At 45.9% G+C, this 21,897-nt stretch overlaps 1 protein-coding gene across 1 annotated transcript in view; it reads left to right on the plus strand.

The window, feature by feature from the left end:
• Positions 1 to 21,897, plus strand: part of LOC141116639 (hemicentin-1-like) — a 198,634-nt gene that overhangs the window by 106,172 nt on the left and 70,565 nt on the right. Inside the window, exons 5-8 of the mRNA XM_073609031.1 lie at positions 1,451 to 1,708; positions 3,854 to 4,114; positions 5,736 to 6,014; positions 19,482 to 19,760. Coding sequence (XP_073465132.1) covers positions 1,451 to 1,708; positions 3,854 to 4,114; positions 5,736 to 6,014; positions 19,482 to 19,760 — 1,077 coding nt within the window. The remainder of the gene's footprint in view (positions 1 to 1,450; positions 1,709 to 3,853; positions 4,115 to 5,735; positions 6,015 to 19,481; positions 19,761 to 21,897) is intronic.

Genomic DNA, 21,897 nt, shown 5'->3' on the forward strand with positions numbered 1-21,897 from the left:
GTGTCCCATCAATTGCAGTCTCACTGTCCCATCAAATACAGCTTTACTGTGTCCCATCAAATGCAGTCTCACTGTGTCCCATCAAATGCAGCCTCACTGTGTCCCATCACATGCAGCCTCACTGTGTCCCATCAATTGCAGCCTCACTGTCCGATCAAATGCAGCCTCACTGTGTCCCAACAAATGCAGCCTCACTGTCCTATCAAATGCAGCCTGTGTCCCATCAAATGCAGCCTGTGTCCCATCAAATGCAGCCTGTGTCCCATCAAATGCAGCCTGTGTCCCATCAAATGCAGCATGTGTCCCATCAAATGCAGCATGTGTCCCATCAAATGCAGCCTGTGTCCCATCAAATGCAGCCTGTGTCCCATCAAATGCATCCTCACTGTCATATCAAATGCAGCCTGTGCCCCATCAAATTCAGCCTCACTGTCCCATCAAATGCAGCCTGTGTCCCATCAAATGCAGCCTCACTGTCCCATCAAATGCAGCCTGTGTCCCATAAAATGCAGCCTCACTGTCCCATCAAATGCAGCCTTACTGTGCCTTAAAATGTAGCCTTTGTCCCATCAAATGCAGCCTGTGTCCCATCAAATGCAGCCAGTGTCCCATCAAATGCAGCCTCACTGTCCCATCAAATGCAGCCTCCCTGTCCCATCAAATGCAGCCTGTGTCCCATCAAATGCAGCCAGTGTCCCATCAAATGCAGCCTCACTGTCCCATCAAATGCAGCCTCACTGTCCCATCAAATGCAGCCTCACTGTCCCATCAAATGCAGCCTCACTGTCCCATCAACCCCCCCCTCCCGTTCTCCGTGGGAGGTCCGGACCGGCACTTACCTTGCTGTGGTGTCCTCTCCTCCTGCTGTGTCTCCTTCAGTGGGCACTGGCAGCGGCTGTGGAGGAGTCCGCTCCCTATATTTCCTCTGCTCGAGCGCAATGGGAGAGATAAAACCGGAAGTGACATCTAACTTGGATGTCAATCAAACCACCCGGCCGTAGTAATACATACTACGGGCGCCGGGCGGAAGCTGCTCTGTGCTTTGGAATGCGCCGCAAGGTGGGACAAAAGCCCGAACACAGTGCACTTAAGTACCTTATTTTCTATTTTTTTTTTTTTTAAAGCGCCATTTAAAAAAAATATATATATTTTTAAAATTTATTCTTTGTGACTGCCTGGAGGGGGGGGGGCGGCGCCTGTGCGCCCCCTATTGACTGGTCGCCACTGTTTGGGTATAACCCTTTGTTGTTGTGCTCCTTTTGATGGAGACAAACAATAAAAAATATATTTACCTCTAAAAACACTGAAGCAGCAACCTTTGTGAAAATTAATATTTGTGTCATTCTCAAACCTTTTGGCCATGGCTGTATAATCTACAGATCTTTGATTGTATCTTTTTTTTCTGTACTGTCTCTTTATTAATTGACATGTACAATGCGCTACCTTGTAGGATATGCAGTGAGACCTGTGGTGACCTTCAACCCAAACTGGGACAAGATCTTCACAACTGAGTCTCTAACAATGACCTGTAATGTGGGGAAACCTATTCCAACAGATAAGAGCTACACCTGGTACAAGGATAATAATCTGATACACAGAGGACAAAGCTATGTTATTGGAAATGCAGAAGAACATAACGGTGGGAATTACCAGTGTAAAGGCTCCAATACTGACACAAGTGACCCTGTCAGACTGGAGGTCAGTCATGGTGAGTAAATATTCTGTACAGGAAAGGTGTTATGGTTTTGGTCAATGTATTTTCCATTAAATTCACAAGTTTATAAAAGGATATTTATTTTTACAATACTTGTATACAATCTTAGCTTTACAAATGGACAACTAAGCACTCTTGGATTTCTACAGAAAACTCCACCACTGGCTGCATGTTTAAGGGATACTTATACAGTGGAACCTTGGATTACGAGCATAATCCGTTCCAGGAGAATGCTTGTATTCCAAAGCACTCGCATATCCCTTCCCCATAGAAGGCAATGGAAACAAAGATAATTCGTTATCACTCGCATATCACTCGCATATCCCTTCCCCATAGAAGTCAATGAAAACAAAGATAATTTGTTCCGCATTGACTTCCATAACATGCAATACCGCATGTGGCCAGAGGTGGGTGTGCGCCGGAGAGCCTTGGAAATACTCAGGGACAGCTCGGCTGAACTCGGAAAGGCTCGGGAACGGAGTGTTTCCGAGTATTTCCGAGTCATTCCAAGTATTTCCGAACGGCTTCGAACCATTCCGAATGTTCCCGGCGCCCCAGCACCTCTGGCCAAATGCGGTACTGCACCGCCCATTAGCTTGAATTCTGCTTGTTTTGCGAGACAACACTCGCAAACCGAGTCAGAATTTAGAAAAAAAAAGTTGCTCGCCTTTCAAAACGCTCGTTAACCGCGTTACTTGTAAACCAAGGTTCCACTGTACTAAGATAAAGAAATCACCCAGATCCCTTTTGGCTTAAAGTGTATCTAAACCCAAAAACAAAAGTTGAATGCATTGCAGTTTACCTTTCCCTAGATGTGGTGGCTGTATTTTTCTTCATTTTTTTTACAATTATTCTTTATTTTCACCTGGTAATCCTGCCAGGAACACACTTCCTGTCCCAGGGTTTGTGACATAGACATGTGCAGAACTGAAATTTTTTTTTTTCATTTCAGATAGATTTGTTATGTTACTAACTTAGTTTTGTTATGGAATTTGTTTTGTTTTCATAAAATTTTGTTTCGTTTATTCATTTTCTAACAAATTCCAATTTTTCATAATGATTAGAATTCGGATCTGTTGAAAAACGATCGATTCGACTAGTTTGAATTCTGTGTGAAGAAAGAGTTGGTTGTTAAGCAGTAGGCTGGGAAGCCGGCCACTCCCATGTCCTTAACAACCATGACTTATTATCTGTCAGCGGGCTTCCCCACTGACAGATGAATGTAAAATAAAAAACGGTCTGTGACGTCAGAAGGGGCCAGTGCCACCAGGTGACGTAGACAGGTGGCCCCGCCCCTTCCCTATAAAAGAACTGTCAAATGGAGGAGCCTGCAGTAGGCACAGAGCCTCCGTGTCGGCAAGAGTGATTTTTTTTTGGGTCGGCGGGTTGCGTGATTAACGACAAATCTATATTGGGGGGGACACTGTTTTTTGTTTTTTAATAAAGAATTTGTCAAAAACTGTCTCTGTGTTTTTATGATTTTTTTACACTTTTTTGGTGAATGTACCCATACCCATTCACATGGGGGGATCTGGGGGCCCCCTTGTTAAAGGGGATTTCCAGGTTCTGATAAGCCCCCCACCCGCAGGCCCCGACAACCACAGCCCAATGGTTGTCAGGAAGAGGCCCTTGTCCATAGGACACAGTGATCACAGAGCGCACAGGTGCACACCACAGCGGGCGCTCAGGGGAGGTAATTCTGGGAGGGTGTCAATAGACGCACTCCCAGAACTGGACATTATTCGGCTATAGCGTGGTGGCCTGGAAATGCCACCCAAGGCAAATGCCTTGTTTGCGTAATGGCAGATACAGCCCCGAATACTAGTAGAGGATTTCTGGAACTGGAAATTGCCAAGAGGAGGTCTGTCGACTGGAGTTCCAACACAAGTCCCCTTACCTCAATCCATTCATAAATAATGAGCAGGGAAAAATATAAAATACATTTTATACAGCTTTACCCATAGTATATAAGGTGAAGACCAGGAGTAAGTGTTCATGCTTGTTAGGCTGCTATCTTGGTACCTGTCCCCTCCGGTTGGTACTTGCATAATATCATAGGGATGGAAGCAGATAGTAGGAAGGGGTAGATCATTGTTAGACCTTGCTGTGATGCAAACTGAATCCATTTCAATGTTTCAGACTGGGTGATCCTGCAGGCTCCTCTCTATATTCATGAAGGTGACGATGTGACTTTAAGATGTCACCACTATCCCACATATACTGGAAGAGAGAGTATATTTTACAAGGATAACACTGAAATAAGAAACTGGAGATCTGATCCTGAATTACGTATTATAAACATAAAACTGCAAAGATCTGGTAAATATACATGTACAAAAGAGGTCTTTCGCCATGGAAGTTATGGGCAGTATTTAGGAGAAGCTTCGATTTCTGTCAAAGGTAATACTTTCTAGAAATACAAGTAAAAGAGAACAGCTTGATGTTTATAATGTTATAAATGTGTGTTAAAAACCTAGTTTTTACCAATATTTAGTAATTATATACAATATGTACATGGGAAGAAGCCATATTTGCTCATTACATAGTCAGGGTCTATTACAATGGTTGTGCTTTATGACTCTGTTGTATCACAGCCTAGTCCTGTGCTGAAGAGAATGTCCTCCATGTGTGATGCCTGGCATATGGGCATAGGATTCTCCTTTGAGGGTCTTTCCTGAGGCACCCCTGGGAGGCCACCAGCCTGGCCTAACGAGCACCACTAGTAGCCTATTCCATACATCCCAAGGCTTTATGGCAATAGTAGCTTCCCCCAGCACAAGTTTTGTTTTCAGGAACATCCTACAATGACGTTAGAAGTAGGAAGAGTCCCCTTCCCCATCTCCCTTCCTTCTTTCCCCCTCTCTGGGGTCACATTCCGCCCTCACCTCCAGACCTACCTCCCTCAACCCAACGGCTCTTCTTTATATGTTTCCCACTTGTACCCCCCTGTGATCACGCTAGACCTTAAAGGTAGTGCTTGTGCTGGTCACAAACACTCCCAAATTAGCCGATTCCCCTGTAACAAGATCAACCTACACTCTACCAAACTTGGACACCTGATTATAGCCCTCTGGTGTAAGCTTCATTAGGAAAGAAATTAAGACATTGGTGAAAAAAAATAGCTGAAGAATATATATTATATTGTGTTTGTCGAAGCCTCGGAATCCATTTTTGCAACATGTTGTTTGTCCATGAAACAATGATACTGCACCCTTGTTTGATAGACCCCTTTGGACATATTTCTATTCCATTCCATTGTTAGACGTTAACATGTTGATATACAACTTGTATATTACATATTATTTCAATTGTGTTATTGTTAACATCTTTTATCCTATATTATTGTCCATAAACCTTTGTTTGGAGTCCACCCAAAGACAGTCCTTTTACCTCTTACTGAAACATGGTTGATTTACATATATATATTTTTTTTCAGTCATCTCAACGGTGAGGGGACATACCTTAGTTGCAAACAGAAAACAGCAGAGGGGAGGTGGAACAAGGAAAAGTCCATATTTTGGGGGATTTTCCAGAGCCCTACATCCAAGGCCAAAAGAATGTGAAAAGTCCCATACATCCTGTACAACTCTTTCGTTGCTTCCACCCTTTAGAAAAGCTCCCACAAGATAAAACCTTAAAAAAAACATCCTTGTACGGTTTGGTCCTTGCTCTGCTTCCCATGATCAACTTCACTAGCTGGACTCTTGTAACACTTTTTATTCAGAGCACTTCATCACTATCCATGATACACCCCAATCACTATTCTGGGGACCTCCTGTGGCTACCTAGGTACCTACACTGCCTACTTTTAACTACAGGGTTCTCAACCCTCACCATGGCATTGTCTAGTGGCCAATTTGGGAAAATACACCTGTGCCACTATGCTACAGCTCTGTCCCACAGTGCTAGACATATTAAAAGCATTGCACTCTCTGTGTTACTATCACAACATTCATTAACTGCATAGAGCTGATAATGTGGAGAGTACTTGTCCAATCTGTGTGATCTTTGTGTTTTACAGAGCTATTCAGAGCTCCTGAAATAAAGATGACACCAAACCCGGTGCTTGAAGGAAATCACATGACCCTGACATGTGACTCGAGTCTTAGCCCACACAGACAGGCAACTCTTCAGTTCGCTTTCTATAGAGATCAACTGACTGTTCAGAATTTCATTTTATCTAACCAATATGGAGTTCAACAGGCTCAGCTGGAGGACTCTGGGAAATATTATTGTGAAGCAAAAACTTTAAACAGTAATGTGAAAAAGAGAAGCATTCCGGTAAATATTCAAATAGATGGTAAGTATAGTTCAAGGTTTGAAATACCTGTATATGTGGATGTTGGATGTTAGAAATGTGCACGATGGAAACATTTATTTAGTTTCAGATTAGTTTGTTAACCACTTCAATACCGGGCACTTATACACCCTTTCTGCCCAGACCCAAATGTCCGTGGCAGGGTATGGAAGATGGCCCCCACTCGTCTCCATACTATAGCAGGGTGGAAGCGACGTCAAAACGTCACTTCCGCCCATACGTCTTAAAGGCACATTTTTCGGTTGTCATTTTTTTCAAATGACAACATTTTTCTTTATTGCATTTAAGTCCAAATATGAGATCTGAGGTCTTTTTGACCCCATATCTCATATTTAAGAGGACCTGTCATGCTTTTTTTTCTATTACAAGGGATGTTTACATTCCTTGTAATAGGAATAAAAGTGACCCAATTTAAAAAAAAAAAAAAAAGTGAAAAAATAAATAAAATCAAGTACAATAAACAATATAAAAAATATTTTTTTTTTAAAGTGCCCCGTCCCGACGAGCTCATGTGCAGAAGCGAACGCATATGTGAGTAGCGCCCGCATATGAAAACGGTGGTCAAACCACACATGTGAGGTATTGCCGCAATCGTTAGAGCGAGAGCAATAATTCTAGCCCTAGACCTCCTCTGTAACGCAAACATGCAATCTATAGAATTTTTTAAACGTCGCCTATGGAGATTTTTAAGGGTAAAAGTTTGATGCCATTCCACGTGTGGGCGCAATTTTGAAGTGTGACATGTTGGGTATCAATTTACTCGGCGTAACATTATCTTTCACAATGTAAAAAAAATTGGGCTAACTTTACTGTTGTCTTATTTTTTTATTCCAAAAAAAAAAAGTGCGCTTGTAAGACCGCTGTGCAAATACAGTGTGACAAAAAGTATTGCAATGACTGCCATTTTATTCAACCACCTCTGAACCTGCCCCTGCAGAGCTGACAGAACCTCTGCCCCAGTGTGGCTCCTGTCCTCCAAGCACACCAGCTCAAGCACCGCATGGAATCTTTTGGCCTGCATACTTGCGTAGCCCCTTGAACGGCTACGGAGCACCGCTGGTTCCGAGGACAAAGCACAAGAAGAGGCCATGGAGGAAGAAGAAGAGGAGGGGGTGGAGGAGAGAGGTGTGTCACAATCATTAGTAGTGGCATTTTGGAGGCGTGGTGGCGGAACAACCTCCAACACTACTGCACCTTGTCCGGCATCCTTCCCAGCTGCCAGCAGAATCACCCAATGCACGGTGAAACTTAGGTAACATCCCTGTCCATGCCTGCTGGACCATGAGTCAGCGCTAATATGCACCTTACCGCTGACCGTCCTGTCCAGCGAGGCATGGACATTGCCTTCCACATGCCGGTAGAAAGCCGGAATCGCCTTCCGTGAGAAAAAGTGGCGTTTGGGTACTGAGGAACCGCACATTCCACAAACTCACAGAAAGGGGCAGAGTCTACCAACTGAAAAGGCAGCAGTTGAAGTGCTAGCAATTTTGCCAAGCTAGCATTCAACCGCTGGGCATGTGGATGGCTGGGAGCGAACTTCTTTCGGCGGTGCAGCAGCTGGGGCAAGGAAATTTGCCTGGTACAATCTGACGTCAGTGTACCGAAAGCAGATTGCCCACAAGTACTTGGCTGTGACACACCTAATTCTACACCTTCATTCTTCTCAGTGCAGGTCTCAGAGAGAACTGAAGGTATAGTGGGGTTGGAGATCTCAGCTGATGAGGAGCAAGGAGAGGTCCTCTTTGTTCTTTGGTGTGGGTCTTTTAGATACGCTTGCCAAAGAACTGCATGGCAGATCAACATATGTCTGGTCAAGCATGTGGTGCCCAAGCGGGAGATGTTTTGGCCACGCGAGATACGCTTGAGACATATGTTGCAAATAGCAGCGGTGCGATCTGATGCACTCGTCTCAAAAAAGGCCCACACCAAAGATCTTTTGGAATAACGCGCAGAGACAGCAGCAGTCAGTGTGATGCAGTCAGTGTGCTGCCCTTAGGCTGGCCCCTGGAGGGCATAATGCCTCATTGGTGATGTGCCTCCTCCTCCTCTCTCCTATCAGGCACCCACGTTGAGTCAGTGACCTCATCATCCCCTCCCTCCTCATCACTGGAGCAAACCTGGCAGTATGCTGCAGCAGGGGGAGCATGACTGCCAGATTGCTGTCCTTTTTGGGCACCCCCTCTGTCCGTACTCACGTTACTGCCTTCATCTAGCTCAGTATCATCATCAGAGCCTTCTAAACTCTGGGCATCCTCCTGGAGCATGTACCCAACACTGTGGTCAAACAGTTCGAGGGACTCCTCAGGAGGACATGGTGGGGCTAGGGAAGGAGTCACTGATGCCATTGAGCTGAGGGAAGAGGCCGTGTTGGCAGCTGCTTTGCCAGACAAAGTATCCTGAGCATGGGTGAGAGAGGATGAGGAGGATGAGGACAGCTTGGTCATCCACTCGACCAAGTCTTCCGCATGTTGCAGCTCAACACGGCCAGCTGCCAAAAAAAAGGCCAAGCGTGTCCCGCGGCCACGTGCTGATGAGGATGCACCGTCTCCACGACCAGCACTGTTGCCTCTAGACACAGAGCCTGCTTGCCCTCTTTTATTGGCTTGTGACTAGGGATGAGCCGAACACCCCCCGGTTCGGTTCGCACCAGAACCTGCGAACGGACCGAAAGTTCGCACGAACGTTAGAACCCCATTGACGTCTATGGGACTCGAACGTTCGAAATCAAAAGTGCTCATTTTAAAGGCTAATTTGCATGGTATTGTCCTAAAAAGGGTTTGGGGACTCGGGTCCTACCCCAGGGGACATGTATCAATGCAAAAAAAACTTTTAAAAACGTCCGTTTTTTCGGGAGCAGTGATTTTAATGATGCTTAAAGTAAAAAAAAAAAAAGTGAAATATTCCTTTAAATATCGTACCTGAGGGATGTCTATAGTATGCCTGTAAAGTGACGCGTGTTTCCCGTGTTTAGAACAGTCCCTGCACCAAATGTCATTTTTAAAGGAAAAAATCTCATTTAAAACTGCTTGCGGGTTTAATGTAATGTCGGGTCCTGGCAATATGGATGAAAATCAGTGAGACAAACGGCATGGGTAACCCCCAGTCCATTACCAGGCCCTTTGGGTCTTGTATGGATATTAAGGGGAACCCCGCACCCAAATTAAAATAAGGAAAGGTGTGGGGCCACCAGGCCCTATATACTCTGAACAGCAGTATACAGGCGGTGCAAACAAGACAGGGACTTTAGGTTTGTTGTTAAGTAGAATCTGTTTGTAATTTTGAACTGGTACATTTTTAACGTGTTTAGCTCCAGCCAAAACATCTATTTTAAGCTTTTTGGAAAACATAGGGAAGGGTTATCACCCCTGTGACATTTGTTTTGCTGTCTGTGCTCCTCTTCAGAAGATTTCACCTCACTTTTTGTCCTAATGACAAATGTTTTTAAAAAATTTGGGTTTTTTTGTGAAACAAGGATTGGTGATAAAGCATCAGTGGAAAGGAGAAAAGTTTTTCCCATATTAACTCTTACAGGAGAGAATTTCCCTTCCTAGGGGTAGATTTATTCTCACTTCCTGTTGTCTCCTTCCATTTGCAAGTAGGAGTCGTTTGTAAGTTAGTTGTTTGAAAGTAGGGTCCTGCCCTATATACTCAGCAGAAATTTGGGCCTTAGGTGTTGCTGTGGCCACAACACTGTAAGCCCTCACAGGGCTCTGCTGTGAAATATTAGATCAAGAATTGTAATTACATGCCCCTGTTAAACAGGAGCTGAAAAATTAGGCCTTAGGCACTGGTGCTGGTGCCACAATACTGCAACCCCTCACAGACACTCTAGTTGGAATGCAGGAACGAGCCCTGCTGCAAAGTATTGCATCAAAAATTGTAATTACATGCCCCTGTAAACAAGGGCTGAAAAATTGGGCCTTAGGCACTGGTGCTGGTGCCACAACACTGCAACCCCTCACAGACACTCTAGTTGGAATGCAGGAACGAGCCCTGCTGCAAAGTATTACATCAAAAATTGTAATTACACGCCCCTGTTAAACAGGGGCAGAAAAAATGGGCCTTAGGCACTGGTGCTGGTGCCACAACACTGCAACCCCTCACAGACACTCTAGTTGGAATGCAGGAACGAGCCCTGCTGCAAAGTATTACATCAAAAATTGTAATTACAGCCCCTGTTAAACAGGGGCTGAAAAATTGTGCCTTAGGCACTGGGGGTGGCGCCCAGAACCAAAAATGTTCTTACAAGCTATCAGCGTGATGATTGAGGAGGAAGAGGATAATTACTCAGGGATAGTCACTCAGCATCAGCATAGGCAGTCTTTGAAGGGATCTGAGATTTCAAAAAAAATTATTCGGTTACATCAGCATCAGGTGCTTGGTAGCTGGTGGTGATCCAAGACTCATTCATTTTTATGAAGGTCAGTCGATCGACCGAGTCAGTGGACAGACGCACCCTGTGATCGGTTACCACGCCTCCAGCAGCACTGAATGTGCGTTCCGAAAGAACGCTGGATGCAGGACAGGCCAGTAGCTCAATTGCATACTGTGCAAGCTCTGGCCAGTGATCCATCCTCAAGACCCAGTAACCCAGAGGATTTTCGGTGGGAAAGGTGTCCAAGTCTGATCTTGCCCCTAGGTATTCCTGCACCATGTAAAACAGACGCTGGCGATGTTTGCTGGAACCGATCATACCTTGCGGCTGCGGACCAAAAAATTGTCTGAACGCATCGGTCAGACGGCCACCTTCTCCACTGCTCCTTCTTTGACTGACCGAAGCCTCAGCAACACGTTGTCCAGAAACAGGAGTTTGTAACCTCCCAGTCTCTGGGAACGTGTTGCACAGACCTTTCTGCAAGGCCTCCCGAAGATGTTTCATCCTCTGCTCCCTCTGCGATGGCAAGATAAGGTCCGCAACCTTACCCTTGTAACGTGGATCAAGGAGGGTTGCCAGCCAGTATTGGTCCTTCTCCTTGATACCACGAATACGAGGATCCTTACGCAGGCTTTGCAGGATCAGGGAGGCCATGCAGCGTAGGTTTGCTGAGGCATTCGGTCCGGAGTCCTCTGGGTCACTAAGGACGACATGGTCCGCAGCCACCTCCTCGCAGCCACGTACAAGTCCATGTGTTTCTTGGGACTGATCCCTTAAAGACTGCTGCTGATGCTGAGTGCCAGGCTCCACCTCCATACTGACACAATCTTCCTCCTCCTCCTCCTCCTCTTCCTCCTCGTCCTCTTCCTGTGTGATCGGCGGGCACGCAGGAACACTGTCTGGATAAAGGGGGCCTTGAGAGCTAAGGAAGTCCTCCTCTTCCTGCCTCTGTTCTGCCTCAAGTGCCCTGTCCATTATTCCATGCAGCGTGTGCTCCAACAGGTGGACAAGGGGGACAGTGTCACTGATGCATGCACTGTCACTGCTCACCATCCTCGTGGCCTCCTCAAATGGTGACAGGACAGTGCATGCATCCCTGATCATGGCCCACTGGCGTGGGGAAAAAAAACCCAAGCTCCCCTGACCCTGTCCTGGTGCCATAGTCGCACAGGTACTCATTGATGGCCCTCTGCTGCGTGTGCAGCCGCTGCAGCATGGCCAACGTTGAGTTCCACCTGGTGGGCATGTCACAGATTAGGCGGTTCTTGGGCAGGTTAAACTCCTTTTGGAGGTCCGTCAGCCGAGCACTGGCATTATATGACCGGCGGAAATGCACACAGACTTTCCTGGCCTGCCTCAGGACATCCTGTAAGCCCGGGTACCTGCCCAAGAACCGCTGCACCACCAAGTTAAGGACGTGAGCCAAACAGGGCACATGGGTCATTTGTCCCTGTCGGAGGGCAGAGAGGAGGTTGGTGCCATTGTCGCAAACCACCATTCCTGCCTTAAGTTGGCGTGGCGTCAACCACCTCTGAACCTGCCCCTGCAGAGCTGACAGAACCTCTGCCCCAGTGTGGCTCCTGTCCCCCAAGCACACCAGCTCAAGCACCGCATGGCATCTTTTGGCCTGCGTACTTGCGTAGCCCCTTGAACGACTACGGAGCACCGCTGGTTCCGAGGAAGAGGCCATGGAGGAAGAAGAGGAGGGGGTGGAGGAGAGAGGTGTGTCACAATCATTAGCATTTTGGAGGCGTGGTGGCGGAACAACCTCCAACACTACTGCACCTTGTCCTGCATCCTTCCCAGCTGCCAGCAGAGTCACCCAATGCGCCGTGAAACTTAGGTAATGTCCCTGTCCATGCCAGCTGGACCATGAGTCAGCGGTAATATGCACCTTACCGCTGACCGCCCTGTCCAGCGAGGCATGGACATTGCCTTCCACATGCTGGTAGAGAGCCTGAATCGCCTTCCGTGAGAAAAAGTGGCGTTTGGGTACCTGCCACTGAGGAACCGCACATTCCACAAACTCACGGAAGGGGGCAGAGTCTACCAACTGAAAAGGCAGCAGTTGACGTGCTAGCAATTTTGCCAAGCTAGCATTTAACCGCTGGGCATGTGGATGGCTGAGAGCAAACTTCTTTCGGCAGTGCAGCAGCTGGGGCAGGGAAATTTGCCTGGTACAATCTGACGTCGGTGTACCAAAATCAGATTGCCCACAAGTACGTGGCTGTGACACACCTAATTCTACACCTTCATTCCTCTCAGTGCAGGTCTCAGAGAGGACTGAAGGTCTAGTGGGGTTGGAAATCTCAGCTGATGAGGAGCAAGCAGAGGTCCTCTTTGTTCTTTGGTGTGGGTCTTTTAGATATGCTTGCCAACGAACTGCATGGCAGGTCAACATATGTCTGGTCAAGCATGTGGTACCCAAGCGGGAGATGTTTTGGCCACGCGAGATACGCTTGAGACATATGTTGCAAATAGCAGCGGTGCGATCTGATGCACTCGTCTCAAAAAAGGCCCACACCAAAGAACTTTTTGAATAACGCGCAGAGACTGCAGCGCCCTGCACATGTGGAGCTTTGGGGTGTGATGCAGTCAATGTGCTGCCCTTAGGCTGGCCCCTGGAGGGCATCCTGCCTCCTTGGTGATGTGCCGCCTCCTCCTCCTCCTCCTCCTCCTCTCTCCTATCAGGCACCCACGTTGAGTCAGTGACCTCATCATCCCCTCCCTCCTCATCACTGGAGCAAACCTGGCAGTATGCTGCAGCAGGGGGAGCATGACTGCCAGATTGCTGTCCTTCTTGGGCACCCCCTCTGTCCGTGCTCGTGTTACTGCCTTCATCAAGCTCAGTATCATCATCAGAGCCTTCCAAACGCTGGGCATCCTCCTGGAGCATGTAACCAACACTGTGGTCAAAGAGTTCGAGGGACTCCTCAGGAGGACATGGTGGGGCTAGGGAAGGAGTCACTGATGACATTGAGCCGAGGGAAGAGGCCGCTGCTTTGCCAGACAAAGTACCCTGGGCATGGGTGAGAGAGGATGAGGAGGATGAGGACGGCTTGGTCATCCACTCGACCAAGTCTTCCGCATGTTGCGGCTCAACATGGCCAGCTGCCGAAAAAAAGGCCAAGCGTGTCCCATGGCCACGTGCTGATGAGGATGCACCGTCTCCACGACCAGCACTTGACACAGAGCCTGCTTGCCCTCTCTTATTGGCTTGTGACTGTCTGCCTCTCCTTCTTGGCCTTCCAGACATACTAATGGCCTGTAGCTGCACTAAGCTGGGATATATATATATATATATATATATGTACTGATACTGCAGCTAGCAAAATCAACTGCCTGCCTGTAGTATGAGAACACCACCAACCTTCTAGAGGTAGCTTTAGCTGAACACTGTGAGCAGGACGCACCCCACTAACTTGTAGGTTTAGCAGAACACTGTGAGCAGGACGCACTGCACTAACTGTAAATAGTCTAGCTGCCTGACTGTGGTACTAATAGGATCAAAAGAACACCAGCAATTTTCTTCAGGTAGCTGTATTTACTGTAACAAGACAAGCCTGCCTGTCAGTAAGAAGATAACAGAAACGGATCTAGCTGAACACTGTGAGCAGGACGCACCCCACTAGCTTGTAGGTTTAGCTGAACACTGTGAGGTGGACGCACCCCACTAACTTGTAGGTTTAGCTGAACACTGTGAGCAGGACGCACCCCACTAACTTGTAGGTTTAGCAGAACACTGTGAGCAGGACGCACTGCACTAACTGTAAATAGTCTAGCTGCCTGACTGTGGTACTAATAGGATCAAAAGAACACCAGCAATTTTCTTCAGGTAGCTGTATTTACTGTAACAAGACAAGCCTGCCTGTCAGTAAGAAGATAACAGGAATGGATCTAGCTGAACACTGTGAGCAGGACGCACCGCACTAACTTGAAGGTTTAGCTGAACACTGAGCAGGACGCACCCCACTAACTTGTAGGTTTAGCTGAACACTGTGAGCAGGACGCACTGTACTAACTGCAAATAGTCTAGCTGCCTGACTGTGGTACTAATAGGATCAAAAGAACACCAGTAATTTTCTTCAGGTAGCTGTATATACTGTAACAAGACAAGCCTGCCTGTCAGTAAGAAGATAACAGGAATGGATCTAGCTGAACACTGTGAGCAGGACGCACTGCACTAACTGTAAATAGTCTAGCTGCCTGACTGTGGTACTAATAGGATCAAAGGAACACCAGTAATTTTCTTCAGGTAGCTGTAAATACTGTAACAAGACAAGCCTGCCTGTCAGTAGGAATATAACAGGAACGGATCTAGCTGAACACTGTGAGCAGGACGCACTGCACTAAATGTAAATAGTCTAGAAGATAACAGGAACGGATCTAGCTAAACTGAATACAGTGTATATATATATATATATATGCAACACCTGGGATGCATATATATACACAATACACTGTAAGTGCAGCTAACTGACTGACTGTTCTGCCCAATCTATCTAACTCAAATCAAATGTCACTGTCTGTCTCTCTCTCTCTCTTAATGAACGCCGGAACACACACTACACAGGGCCGCCGTGCAGGTGGCCTTATATAGTGTGGGGCGTGTACTAAATCCCCTGAGCCATAATTGGACAAAGCCTCCTTGGCTTTGGCCAATTACAGCTCTCTGTTCAGGCGGCGCTGTGATTGGCCAAGCATGCGGGTCATAGTGCATGCTTGGCCAATCATCAGCCAGCAATGCACTGCGATGCCGCAGTGAATTATGGGCCGTGACGCGCCACACGAATTTGGCGCGAACGGCCCATATCGTTCGCAATTCGGCGAACGGGTGAACAGCCGATGTTCGAGTCGAACATGGGTTCGACTCGAACACGAAGCTCATCCCTACTTGTGACTGTCTGCCTCTCCTTGTTGACCTTCCAGACATACTAATGGATTGTAGCTGCACTAAGCTGGGATATATATATATATATATATATATATATATATATATATATACTGATACTGCAGCTAACAAAATCAACTGCCTGCCTGTAGTATGAGAACACCACCAACCTTCTGCAGGTAGCTTTAGCTGAACACTGTGCAGAGCTCGCAAAAAAATAACTTGTAGCTTATTTAGCTGCCTGCGGTAGTGATAGGATCAGGAAAACACCACCAACCTTCTACAGGTAGTTTTAGCTGAACACTGTGAGGAGGACGCACTACACTAACTTGTAGCTTTAGCTGAACACTGTGCAGAGGTCGCACTACACTAACTTGTAGTTTTAGCTGAACACTGTGAGGAGGACGCACTACACTAACTTGTAGCTTTAGCTGAACACTGTGAGGAGGACGCACTACCCTAACTTGTAGCTTTAGCTGAACACTGTGCAGAGGTCACACTAAACTAACTTGTAGCTTTAGCTGAACACTGTGAGGAGGCCGCACTACACTAACTTGTAACTTTAGCTGAACACTGTGCAGAGGTCGCACTACACTAACTTGTAGTTTTAGCTGAACACTGTGAGGAGGACGCACTACACTAACTTGTAGCTTTAGCTGAACACTGTGAGGAGGATGCACTACCCTAACTTGTAGCTTTAACTGAACACTGTGCAGAGGTCACACTAAACTAACTTGTAGCTTTAGCTGAACACTGTGAGGAGGACGCACTACACTAACTTGTAGCTTTAGCTGAACACTGTGCAGAGGTCGCACTACACTAACTTGTAGTTTTAGCTGAACACTGTGAGGAGGATGCACTACACTAACTTGTAGCTTTGGCTGAACACTGTGCAGAGGTCGCACTACACTAACTTGTAGTTTTAGCTGAACACTGTGAGGAGGACGTACTACACTAACTTGTAGCTTTAGCTGAACACTGTGCAGAGGTCGCACTACACTAACTTGTAGTTTTAGTTGAACACTGTGAGGAGGACGCACTACACTAACTTGTAGCTTTAGCTGAACACTGTGAGGAGGACGCACTACCCTAACTTGTAGCTTTAGCTGTACACTGTGCAGAGCTCGCAAAAAAATAACTTGTAGCTTATTTAGCTGCCTGCGGTAGTAATAGGATCAGGAAAACACCACCAACCTTCTACAGGTAGCTTTAGGTGAACACTGTGCAGAGCTTGCAAAAAACTAACTTGTAGCTTATTTAGCTGCCTGCGGTAGTGATAGGATCAGGAAAACACCACCAACCTTCTACAGGTAGCTTTAGCTGAACACTGTGCAGAGCTCACAAAAAACTAACTTGTAGTTTTAGCTGAACACTGTGAGGAGGACGCACTACACTAACTTGTAGCTTTAGATGAACACTGTGCAGAGGTCCCACTACGCTAACTTGTAGTTTTAGCTGAACACTGTGAGGAGGACGCACTACCCTAACTTGTAGCTTTAGCTGAACACTGTGCAGAGGTCACACTAAACTAACTTGTAGCTTTAGCTGAACACTGTGAGGAGGACGCACTACACTAACTTGTAGCTTTAGCTGAACACTGTGCAGAGGTCGCACTACATTAACTTGTAGTTTTAGCTGAACACTGTGAGGAGGACGCACTACACTTACTTGTAGCTTTAGCTGAACACTGTGCAGAGGTCGCACTACACTAACTTGTAGTTTTAGCTGAACACTGTGAGGAGGACGCACTACCCTAACTTGTAGCTTTAGCTGAACACTGTGCAGAGCTCGCAAAAAAATAACTTGTAGCTTATTTAGCTGCCTGCGGTAGTGATACGATCAGGAAAACACCACCAACCTTCTACAGGTAGCTTAAGGTGAACACTGTGCAGAGCTCGCAAAAAACGAACTTGTAGCTTATTTAGCTGCCTGCGGTAGTGATAGGATCAGGAAAACACCACCAACCTTCTACAGGTAGCTTTAGCTGAACACTCTGCAGAGCTCGCACTACACCAATTTGTAGTTTTAGCTGAACAGTGTGCAGAGCTCGCAAAAAACTAACTTGTAGCTTATTTAGCTGCCTGCGGTAGTGATCGGATCAGGAAAACACCACCAACCTTCTACAGGTAGCTTTAGCTGAACAGTGTGCAGAGTTCACAAAAAAATAACTTGTAGTTTTAGCTGAACACTATGCGAAGAACGCACTACACTAACTTGTAGCTTTAGCTGAACACTGTTCAGAGGACGCACTACACTAACTTGTAGCTTTAGCTGAACACTGTGAGGAGGACGCACTACACTAACTTGTAGCTTTAGCTGAACACTGTGAGGAGGGCGCACTATACTAACTTGTAGCTTTAGCTGAACACTGTGAGGAGGACGCACTACACTAACTTGTAGCTTTAGCTGAACACTGTGCAGAGGTCGCACTACACTAACTTGTAGTGTTAGCTTAACACTGTGGAGAGGACGCACTACACTAACTTGTAGCTTTAGCTGAACACTGTGAGGAGGACGCACTACCCTAACTTGTAGCTTTAGCTAAACACTGTGCAGAGGTCACACTAAACTAACTTGTAGCTTTAGCTGAACACTGTGAGGAGGATGCACTACACTAATGCCGCGTACACACGGTCGGACTTTTCATCTACAAAAGTCCAACGGACGCTGACGGACTAAAGCTGGCTGGTAATCCGATCGTGTGTGGGCTTCTCCGGACTTTCAGCAGACTTTTTCAGCCTCAAATCCGACGGACTTTAGATTTGAAACATGCTTCAAATCTTTATGTCGTAACTACGACGGACCCCGAAATCCGCTCGTCTGTGTGCTAGTCCGACGGACAAAAACCCATGCTAGGGCAGCTATTGGCTACTGGCTATGAACTTCCTTATTTTAGTCCGGTGTACGTCATCACGTACGAATCCGTCGGACTTTTGTGTGGTCGTGTGTAGGCAAGTCCGTTCGTTAGAAAGTCTGCTGCAAGTCCGCCGAAAGTCCGCCGGAAGTCTGTCGGACAGGCTGTCGGACTTTTGTAGACGAAAAGTCCGACCGTGTGTACGCGGCATAACTTGTAGCTTTAGCTGAACACTGTGCAGAGGTCACACAACACTAACTTGTAGTTTTAGCTGAACACTGTGATGAGGACGCACTACACTAACTTGTAGTTTTAGCTGAGCACTGTGCAGAGGTCACACTAAACTAACTTGTAGCTTTAACTGAACACTGTGAGGAGGACGCACTACACTAACTGTAAATAGTCTAGCTGCCTGACTGTGGTACTAATAGGATCAAAAGAACACCAGCAATTTTCTTCAGGTAGCTGTAAATATTGCAACAAGACAAGCCTGCCTGTCAGTAGGAAGATAACAGGAACGGATCTAGCTAAACTGAATACAGTGTATATATATATATATATATATATATATATATATATATATATATATATATATATACAACACCTGGGATGCATATATATACACAATATTACGTAAGTGCAGCTAACTCACTGACTGTCCTGCCTAATCTATCTAACTCAAATGAATGACACTGTCTCTCTCTCTCTCTCTCTCTAAGCACGTCGGAACACACTACACAGGGCTGCCGTGCAGGCGGCCTTATATAGTGTGGGGCGTGTTCTAAACCCCCTGAGCCATAATTGGCCAAAGTCACCCTGGCTTTGGCCAATTACAGCTCTCTCTACTGACGGCGCTGTGATTGGCCAAGCATGTGGGTCATAGTGCATGCTTGGCCAATCATCAGCCAACAATGCACTGCGATGCCGCAGTGAATTATGGGTCGTGATGCACCACACAAATTTGGCACGAACGGCCCATATCGTTCGCAATTCGGCGAACGATCGAACAGGCAATGTTCGAGTCGAGCATGGGTTCGACTCGAACGCGAAGCTCATCCCTACTTGTAAACACCGAGTCTGAAAAAGAGGCCTGGTCTTTAAGTGGTTAAAATGAGCACTTTTGATTTTTCATGTTTGTGTCCCATAGACTTTAACGGTGTTCATGTGTTCAGACAAATTTTTTGCTTGTTCGCATGTTCTGGTGCGAACCGAAACGGGGGGGTGTTTGGCTCATCCCTATTTTCTAGGGGGCTGGACGGTTCATTAAATGCATAGAGCTGATAATGTGGAGAGTACTTGCCCAATCTGTGTGATCTTTGTGTTTTACAGAACTATTCAGAGCTCCTGAAATAAAGATGACACCAAACCGGGTGCTGGAAGGAAATCACATGACCCTGACATGTGACTCGAGTCTTAGCCCACACAGGCAGGCAACTCTTCAGTTCGCTTTCTATAGAGATCAACTGACTGTTCAGAATTTCATTTTATCCAACCAATATGGAGTTCAACAGGCTCAGCTGGAGGACTCTGGGAAATATTATTGTGAAGCAAAAACTTTAAACAGTAATGTGAAAAAGAGAAGCAATCAGTTAAATATTCAAATAAATCGTAAGTATAATTCAAGGTTTGAAATACCTGTATATGTGGATGGTGAATGTTAGAAATGTGCACGACGGAAACATTAATTTAGTTTCGGATTCGTTTGTTAACCACTTCAATACCGGGCACTTATACACCCTTCCTGTCAAGACCAATTTTCAGCTTTCAGCGCTCTCACACTTTGAATGTCAATTACTCAGTCATACAACACTGTACCCAAACAAAATTTGTAACATTTTTTTTCACACAAATAGAGCTTTCTTTTGGTGGTATTTAATCACCACTGGGTTTTTTATTTTTTGCGACATAAGTGAAAAAAGAGCGAAAATTTTGAAAAAAAAAACACTTTTTTTGTTTCTGTGATAACATTTTGTAAATAAGTCATTTTTGTTCATAAATTTGGGCTGCTACATATCTTTGGTAAAAAATAACCCAAATAAGTGTATATTATTTGGTGTGAAAGTTTGATGCCCTGTACACACGGTCGGATTTTCCGACGGAAAATGTGCGATCGGAGCTTGTTGTCGGAAATTCCGACTGTATGTGGGCTCCATCGGACTTTTTCCATCGGATTTTCCGAAACACAAAGTTTGAAAGCAGGCTATAAAATTTTCAGACAACAAAATCCGGTTGCGTCAATTCCGACCTCGTGTGGCCAATTCCGACGCACAAAGTGCCACGCATGCTCAGAATAAATTCCGAGACGGAACTGCTTGGTCTGGTAAAATTAGCGTTCGGAATGGATATAGCACTTTTGTCACGCTGCAATGTTTTAAATTGATTAATGCAGCACACTCTCTTTTTCTTTATAATTCTAGAAGAATTAAGTAGTTTTGCTGCTCATATTCACACAGACTTCTCACAAACTTATTTCTTTCTTATTTATCGTGATTTCATCAATATATTTTGATTTGTCACATCTGACCAAAACATTTTTTATTTTTTTTGGTTTGTATTTTTTTCAAACCTGATCCTGTTTATTTCTTTTATTTTTATTTTTTTACTCCAGAATATTTTTGGGTGTGTTTTGTGTGTCAAGTTACCACAACACGATTATTATCTTGTATTATTTAATCTCAAGGAGGTTGTTTGGTGTTGGTGTCTCTTGTTAATTTCACATTGTATATTTGAAATTTACCTGCCTCCTCACAAACAAACTGTCCTTTTTGAAGAAAAATATACATAGGCGAGTATAATAAATCAAAACAAAAATTTATTAAGGGCTCATAACCAAACAAAGAGGGAGGCAACGCTGGAGAAACAGCAGAAATTGGCGAAGCCTTTGTCCCCCAAGGCACACATTAACTATTTTACTGAAAAATTGGTGGCCTGAGGAGTCCATATCTAAGGGAGTACAATCTGGTCCAGAAGTCCAAGAGATCATGAACAGCAGCAGAGGACATGTATGTCGCCAGGCTGTGGTCATACAAGAGCCTGCATCTTTTGTTAGACCAGACTGAACCCAGGTCATCACTCTCTGGTCTTCCTTCCACGCTTCCTTCCAGGCTGTGTCTGTGGTGGTGGAGTTGTGGCAGGAGGAGGGGGAGGAGGATGGTCCAACTCACACAGGTGGGTATCGGGTGTGATTTTGCCCCTCATCCCCATAGTTAAGGTTTTATAAAGAATGTCCTCACACATGAGGCATTGACTCTCCTTCAGTTTTGTGGCAGCCATGCAGGCAAAGGCCTCTTCATGAGTGGGGAAGGCTCTGAGGGATGCAGAAGCCTCCTGAATCAGCCTGAGTGCTGAATCCTGCACGTTACTCCCCTTCCCGGGTCTTTTGTTTGGAAGGCGGAGGGGAGGAACCTGCGATTCTGTGAGGCTCCTACTGGGCCCGGCATTCTCCTGGCTGCCACTTACCCCCGCCTCCTCCTGGCTGCCATTTACCCCCGCCTCCTCCTGGCTGCCACTTACCCCTGCCTCCTCCTGGCTGCCATGTATGTGTAGACAAAACAAGTTTGAGCCAACATCCGTCGGAAAAAATCCATGGATTTTGTTCTCGGAATGTCCGATCAATGTCCGATCGTGTGTACGGGGCAATAGAGTTTACAAGCTATAATGCAAATCGTTGAAAATTGATCACACCTGATGTACTGATGGCCTTTCTCATTTCTTGAGGCCCTAAAATGTCAGGATAGTACAAATA

Source organism: Aquarana catesbeiana, linkage group LG13, assembly GCF_042186555.1.
Source record: "Aquarana catesbeiana isolate 2022-GZ linkage group LG13, ASM4218655v1, whole genome shotgun sequence".
NCBI classification, from domain to species: domain Eukaryota; kingdom Metazoa; phylum Chordata; class Amphibia; order Anura; family Ranidae; genus Aquarana; species Aquarana catesbeiana.